Source organism: Chelon labrosus, assembly GCF_963514085.1.
Source record: "Chelon labrosus genome assembly, chromosome: 4".
NCBI classification, from domain to species: domain Eukaryota; kingdom Metazoa; phylum Chordata; class Actinopteri; order Mugiliformes; family Mugilidae; genus Chelon; species Chelon labrosus.
The window spans coordinates 1,074,896-1,082,486 of record NC_140340.1 but is presented as its reverse complement, the minus strand read 5'-3'; the positions used below and the strand labels follow the sequence as shown (position 1 = coordinate 1,082,486).

General features: G+C 42.7%; 1 protein-coding gene across 1 annotated transcript; it reads left to right on the top strand.

Annotated features, from left to right (window-relative positions):
* Positions 1-538: 538 nt before the first annotated feature.
* On the top strand, positions 539-6,253 carry LOC311486862 (E3 ubiquitin-protein ligase TRIM7-like; the record flags this gene model as incomplete). The annotated part of the gene is made up of 2 exons (XM_084542881.1): positions 539-1,897; positions 4,700-6,253. The coding sequence occupies 2 exons, from the start codon at positions 539-541 to the stop codon at positions 6,068-6,070; spliced, it is 2,730 nt and encodes a 909-aa protein (XP_084399007.1). The 3' UTR covers positions 6,071-6,253.
* Between the last annotated feature and the right edge of the window lie 1,338 nt (positions 6,254-7,591).

Sequence of the window (7,591 nt, the reverse complement as noted above, 5' to 3'; positions counted from 1 at the left end):
TAAACTTGACAAAATCTTGAAAAATCTTTAAATATCGTGTCAGTCTTTGAAAGATTAATCTTAAAGTATTTAACACAACATGAGCACACGTCTTTTTTGACCGACAATTAAAACACCTTCAACTGACGCTCCCTCTAAGATTAAACCTTTGGACTGAAACACTCCCCTGCCTAACAGGTCAAAGTTTTACATTTATCAGAGGATTCCAGGTTAAGCTCCGCCCCCTCACCTGATTTACCTGAGACAAACCAGGAAACAGTTTATTATTGTGTGAGACTAAAGAGAGACACAGACGATCAGATTCACCTTCAGACCAAACTAACACCTTCCTCTGAGTGAGTCCAGCTACAGGAGAGAAAAGTGGAAAACTACAACACTGCTGCTTCAAGCTGCTGACTCTCCACACACTGAAGGTGAGTTTGACCAAAAACAGGACTCAAAGTCAAAGGAAGTTTCATGGAAGTTAGTAGAAGATGGAGGAGAGCCATGACTGACTGGACTTTGTGTCTGCTGTGTTTCAGCTCCACTCAGAGACTGAATGGCTTCCAGATCAGAGGAGGATCTCTGCTGTCCAGTCTGTCAGGAGGTCTTCAGAGATCCTGTTCTTCTGTCATGTAGCCACAGCTTCTGTAAAGTCTGTCTGAAGGACTGGTGGAGAGAGAATCCAACACACCAGTGTCCAGTTTGTAAGAGAAGATCTTCTAGAGATGATCCACCTTCAAACTTGGTGTTGAGGAACCTGTGTGAGTCCTTCTTACAGGAGAGAGATCGGAGATCTCCAGAGTCTCTCTGCAGTCTGCACTCTGAGAAACTCAAACTCTTCTGTCTGGACCATCAGCAGCCAGTGTGTGTCATCTGCAGAGATTCAGAAAAACACTCCAACCACAGATTCAGACCCATCGATGAAGCTGCGCAACAGCACAAGAAGAACCTTCAGGAAACTCTGGAGCCCTTAAAGAAGAAGTTAAAGGTTTGTGAAGAAGTTAAAGTGAAGTTTGATGAAATAGAAAAACACATCAAGGTCCAGGCCCGACACACAAAGAGGCAGATTAAGGAGCAGTTCAAGAAGCTTCACCAGTTTCTAACAGAGGAAGAGGAGGCCAGGATGGCTGCACTGAGGGAGGAAGAGGAGCAGAAGAGTCAGATGATGAAGGAGAAGATGGAGACTCTGAGCAGAGAGATAGCAGCTCTTTCAGACACAGTCAGAGCCACAGAGGAGGAGCTGAGAGCTGAAGACGTCTCATTCCTGAACAACTACAAGGCTGCAGTGGAAAGAGTCCAGCGCTGCCCCCTGCTGGATGATCCACAGCTGCCCTCAAGAGCTCTGATAGACCAGGCCAAACATCTGGGCAACCTGACCTTCAACATCTGGAACAACATGAAGGACATGGTCTCCTACACTCCTGTCATTCTGGATCCAAACACTGCTCATCCAGAACTGATCCTGTCTGAAGATCTGACCAGTGTGAGACTCGGAGATAAACAACATCTTCCTGATAATCCAGAGAGGTTTTATTACAACTGTTCTGTCCTGGGTTCTGAGGGCTTTAACTCAGGGACTCACAGCTGGGATGTTGAGGTTGGAGATAACACATGGTGGATACTGGGCGTGTTAGCAGAGTCTGTCCAGAGGAAGGGACGCATACGATCTGGATTGTGGGGAATAAGGTTCTATGAAGGTAAATACTCAACATGGCCACGACCAGATCCTTCCACTGTTCTCTCAGTAGAGAAGAACCTCCAGAGGATCAGAGTGAATCTGGACTGGAACAGAGGAAATCTGTCGTTCTCTGATCTTGATACTAACAAACACATACACACCTCCACACACACTTTCACTGAGAGGATGTTTCCATACATTTTCAATGGGGAAAAACTCCCAGTGAAGATATTACCAGTGAAGCAGATCAGTTAGAGATAAACAGGATGATTCAGTCTATGATGTTGTTTCTCTTTAAAAGGGTCAGTGAATTTAAATGATTGTATGAGCCACTATTTCATACCAGGACGGCTTGTCATCATTGATGGACCAATGAATTCTGAATTCTACCAGTGAACTCTAAAAGAAAATGTCAGGACATCTGTCCATGAGCTGAATGTGAAGAGAAACTGGGTCATGCAGCAAGACAACGAGAACCAAGAACACAAGTGGTTCTACAGAAGAACGGTTAAAGAAGAACAAGATGAATGTTTAGGAACGGCCAAGTCAAAGTCCTGACCTTAATCCAATAGAAATGTTGTGGAAGGACCTGAAGCAAGCAGTTGATGTGATATGAACAGATGATCCGTTTGATTGGGTTCTCTTTGTCTACTTTCAGGACTTGTGTTAAATCTGTTATTGTTTTGAGTTATTTTGTGAATATAGAACATTCTCACGCAGGCAAATACTTTTAACCAGCACTGAACATGATGAAAATTGTATGTACAAAGTGGACACATCAGTTTTAAGGTGGACTTGTCAGTTTGGCTTCAGACTTGATGTAAAGGTGTTTGTCTCTTCAGAAATGAAAAGCTGCCAGATGATCCAGATGTGACTGATCTGATGATGTGAGCTTTGTTTCATTTAACCTGTGACCTGCTGTCATTGTGTTCATCTACTTTCTGATAACAAGTGAAGAAGGAAAAGTGTTCAGACTCATAAGTAAGTGTGTCAATCTGAGATCATATGACCTAGGAAGTGCTGATTGGTTGTTCACATGTAGAGTCAACAACCAAACATGGGCCTAATGCTATGTATATATGTACCTTGTAATTGTCCATTCAGTACTAAGATATTCAAATAATACACATGTTCATGTGTTTTTATCCCAAACATGTGCATTGTACGTAAACACCTGCAGCGCATAGTGAAAACTGCCCACATCACAGGAACTCCACTCCCTGCCACTGAGGAAGTCCAGAAGAATTTGCTGTCTGCGTCTGAAGGACTCCTCCCACCCGGCACATGGACTATTTTCCCTCCTGCCCTCAGGCAGGCGTTTCAGAAGCCGCTGGACAAGGAATAGCTTCCTCCCCAGAGCTGTGACCTTATTGAACTCGGACCCCTTTTGATCTGTAGATATTGTCCATATGCTGTAAAAAAATAACCTGTACCATACTACTTATATACCATAATATTTATGTCATGTGACCTTACTGCCTATTGCACTTCTGGTTAGATGCTAAACTGCATTTCGTTGCTCTGTACCTGTGTAATGACAATAAAGTTGAATCTAATCTAATCTAATCAATAGAATCTATTGGTGGGATATCTATATTTGAATGATTCTGATCCAAATCTTACCCTATCATTCCTTACAGTGACTATTTCCTGGATAGAAAGAGCAACCCTCACACTGGCATCTTAAAAATAAATAAATATCAAAATGAGCCAGTGTTTTGAACGGCTCTTTGAAAGGAACGGATCCACTAGATAAATGTTGTTGATTTTTAATGTTTTTGTTTGTTTGTTTGTTTTTGTTTTTTTACAAAGGTATGTGCTTTTCAAATAATACTGCAGCGTGCCTCCTTGTGTCCGGGTTTCTTAGTGAGCTTCGGACTGACTAGGCTCTCGACCAGTCATGGGGAACAGAGTGTAACATGCAGCTTTATGATTGGCACAGCAACGATAGCGGCGGCTCCTCCTCTTTGTGTGCAGGAGGCTTGAAGGGACGGGTCCAGGATAGTCTAGTGCTGTGAGTGAACCAGTGTCCAGCTTTGAGAGAGTGAGTCCAACTAACACCTTCCTCTAATCGATCCACTACAATATATTGCATTCATGTTTATGTGGATTTAAATTTGAAAATATTAAAAAATATGAAGAATTGTCGACTGCACAAGGGGATCCACTGTTCCTCAGCCCCATTTTTAAGACCTCTGCTTCAAAGACAACCTTAAAAATTCTAGACATTGTGACCTGACGGTCTTAACTTTGGACTTCCATTCCCTGTAGAAGGGACCAGGTTTAAGTATCGATCCTTCATGTACCTCAGACTGCAGACCCTCAAGACATCGGGTTAAATCAGCACACAGACGGACTCAATGAGGAAAAAGTGAGTTTCACAAGAACACAGAGAAAATAACTGTCCTGGTGGCAGATTGACTGATGACACAGTCTGGAAAATTAAAGTAAGTACTGACGACACATGAAGAAAATCATGTAGTATGTGAAGAATAAATGTGATACAATTTTGACAAATATTGTCAAAAACATTGTGTCAGTCTTTGAAAGATTAATTTCAGAGTATTTAACACAACATAACCACACATCTTTTTTGTTGACTGACAACTACAACACCTTCAGCTGACGCTCCCTCTAAGATTAAACAGTGTTGACTGAACCACTCCCCTGACTAACAGATCAAAGTTCAACATTTATCAGAGGAGTTCTGGTAAAGCTCCGCCCCCTCACCTGATTTACCTGAGACAAACCAGGAAACAGTTTATTCTTGTGTGAGACTAAAGAGAGACACAGACGATCAGATTCACCTTCAGACCAAACTAACACCTTCCTCTGAGTGAGTCCAGCTACAGGAGAGAAAAGTGGAAAACTACAACACTGATGCTTCAAGCTGCTGACTCTCCACACACTGAAGGTGAGTTTGACCAAAAACAGGACTCAAAGTCAAAGGAAGTTTCAGGGAAGTTAGTAGAAGATGGAGGAGAGCCATGACTGACTGGACTTTGTGTCTGCTGTGTTTCAGCTTCACTCAGAGACTAAATGGCTTCCAGATCAGAGGAGGATCTCTGCTGTCCGGTCTGTCAGGACGTCTTCAGAGATCCTGTTGTTCTGTCATGTAGCCACAGCTTCTGTAAAGTCTGTCTGAAGAACTGGTGGAGAGAGAAACCAACACACCAGTGTCCAGTTTGTGACAGAAGATCTTCAAGAGATGATCCACCTTCAAACTTGGCCTTGAGGAACCTGTGTGAGTCCTTCTTACAGAAGAGAGATCAGAGATCTCCAGAGTCTCTCTGCAGTCTGCACTCTGAGAAACTCAAACTCTTCTGTCTGGACCATCAGCAGCCAGTGTGTGTCGTCTGCAGAGATTCAAAAACACACTCCAACCACAGATTCAGTCCCATCGATGAAGCTGCAACAGAACTCAAGAAGAACCTTCAGGAAACTCTGAAGCCCTTAAAGGAGAAGTTAAAGGTTTGTGAAGAAGTTAAAGTGAAGTTTGATGAAACAGAAAAACACATCAAGGTCCAGGCCCGACACACAGAGAGGCAGATTAAGGAGCAGTTCAAGAAGCTTCACCAGTTTCTAGCAGAGGAAGAGGAGGCCAGGATGGCTGCACTGAGGGAGGAAGAGGAGCAGAAGAGTCAGATGATGAAGGAGAAGATGGAGACTCTGAGCAGAGAGATAGCAGCTCTTTCAGACACAGTCAGAGCCACAGAGGAGGAGCTGAGAGCTGAAGACGTCTCATTCCTGAGCAACTACAAGGCTGCAGTGGAAAGAGTCCAGCGCTGCCCCCTGCTGGATGATCCACAGCTGTCCTCAGGAGCTCTGATAGACCAGGCCAAACATCTGGGCAACCTGACCTTCAACATCTGGAACAACATGAAGGACATGGTCTCCTACACTCCTGTCATTCTGGATCCAAACACTGCTTATCCAAGACTGATCCTGTCTGAAGATCTGACCAGTTTGAGACGAGGAGATGAACAACATCTTCCTGATAATCCAGAGAGGTTTGTTTCTGGCTGTTATGTCCTGGGCTCTGAGGGCTTTAACTCAGGGACTCACAGCTGGGATGTTGATGTTGGAGATAACATAGGATGGTTACTGGGTGTGTTACCGGAGTCTATCCAGAGGAAGGAAATCATAAGATCTGAATTGTGGGGAATAAGGTTCTGTGAACTTAAATTGGCAAGATTTTTACCACCAGATCCTCCCACTATTCTCTCAGTAAAGAAGAAGCTCCAGAGGATCAGAGTGAATCTGGACTGGAACAGAGGAAATCTGTCGTTCTCTGATCTTGATACTAACACACACATACACACCACCACACACACTTTCACTGAGAGGATGTTTCCATACATTTTAACTGGGGGTAAAGTGAAGATATTACCAGTGAATCAGATCAGTTAGAGATAAACAGGATGATTTTGTTTCTGATGTGGTTTCTTTCTTTAAAGGCAAAAGTCAGTGAATTTAAAAATCACCTGTCCTTCTGTTCTCTCATTATTCTAAAGCTGTGTTTCTGTTTCTTGTGTTAAAAATCATTTCATTCTTTTTATAAATTGCTTCATCCAGCATTTTAAAGTAAGTATGTTCATCAGTGCAGTTTAAAAAATGTTGAATCCTTCAGAGTTTTCTCCATTTCTTCATTTCCACACCAGTTGTTAAAGTAGACAAAGGGAACTGAAATGAGCCAAAGAAAACATCTGAGTTTAATTCAAAGCAAAGGCCTTAACCAAACTTCCCACGGCATAAACAAAGTATCTAGAATCAATAATATTATTTTAAACGTAGATATTCAACCAATAGTATCTTTTGTTGGGATGTCTATATTTGAATGATTCTGATCCTAATCAAATTAAAACTAAATAAATATAGAAATGAGCCAGTGTTTTGAACAGCTCTTTGAAAGAAATGGATCCAGAAGATAAATGTCGTTGGTTTTTAATGTATTTTTTTATTTTATTTTTACAAAGGAACCTGTTCTTCATATAATATTGTAGCGTGCCTCCTTGTATCTGGGATCTTGGTGAGCTTGGGAGTGAATAAGCTCTTGACCAATCACGAGGAACCTGATAGAACCAGAATAGGGGTGGGTCGTCCTCTTTGTGTCCAGGATAGTCTAGTGCTGTGAATGAACCAGTGTCCAGCTTTGAGAGACTGAAAGATAACATGTACCTCCATTAACGAATGGATGTTAACGTGGTTTTAATGTGGATTTAAAGACATTTAAAACTAGAAAGTGTTTGATGGTTACAGACGGAGCGTACAGAGACAGAGCAGAGCAGAAACATGAAGTGAATCAGCTCTCCAGGTGAATGCAGATTTCAAAGCGGGGCCTCTCCCGACACGCCGAGTCAATTTCCCTCCTTGTCTCCTTGAATTGCCTCTAACAAGTTCATGGACGGACAAATAAGACAAAGCGCGGCAGCACAGAAAATTACAGCAAACAGCAACGAATCTAATATTCATTTCACACCTTCACTCTAATTTCAGTCACATTACAATCAGTAGACAGGTACTCTGGCAACTATTACACGGCACACTGCAGGCAAACAGAAGAACAGGCAAATAATACACCAACGATAGCAATTAGAAACCCTTGATTTATTTTAGTTTTTTTTTTCTTTTCCTGCAGCAGCGAATGTGATGTCGGAAAGAATTTACAAAAGCTAAAGGTACGCAGGAGGACGACGGCAAAGGCAAAAAATAGACCAAACCCGATGTAAGACTGATGTTGTTTGGCTTAGAGAAGAGAGGAGGAGATGAAATGCTCCGGCGCCGGGCGAGATAAAGATGGGCGAGGAGGAGACAGGAGAGGACAGGTGTGAAATACTAGCGTGAGGATCACTGAGCTAAGAGCGAAGTCATGTGATGGATAGATGAACGGAGCAGAGAATGGAGGGGGGAGGGAGGGAGGAGGGAAGGTGA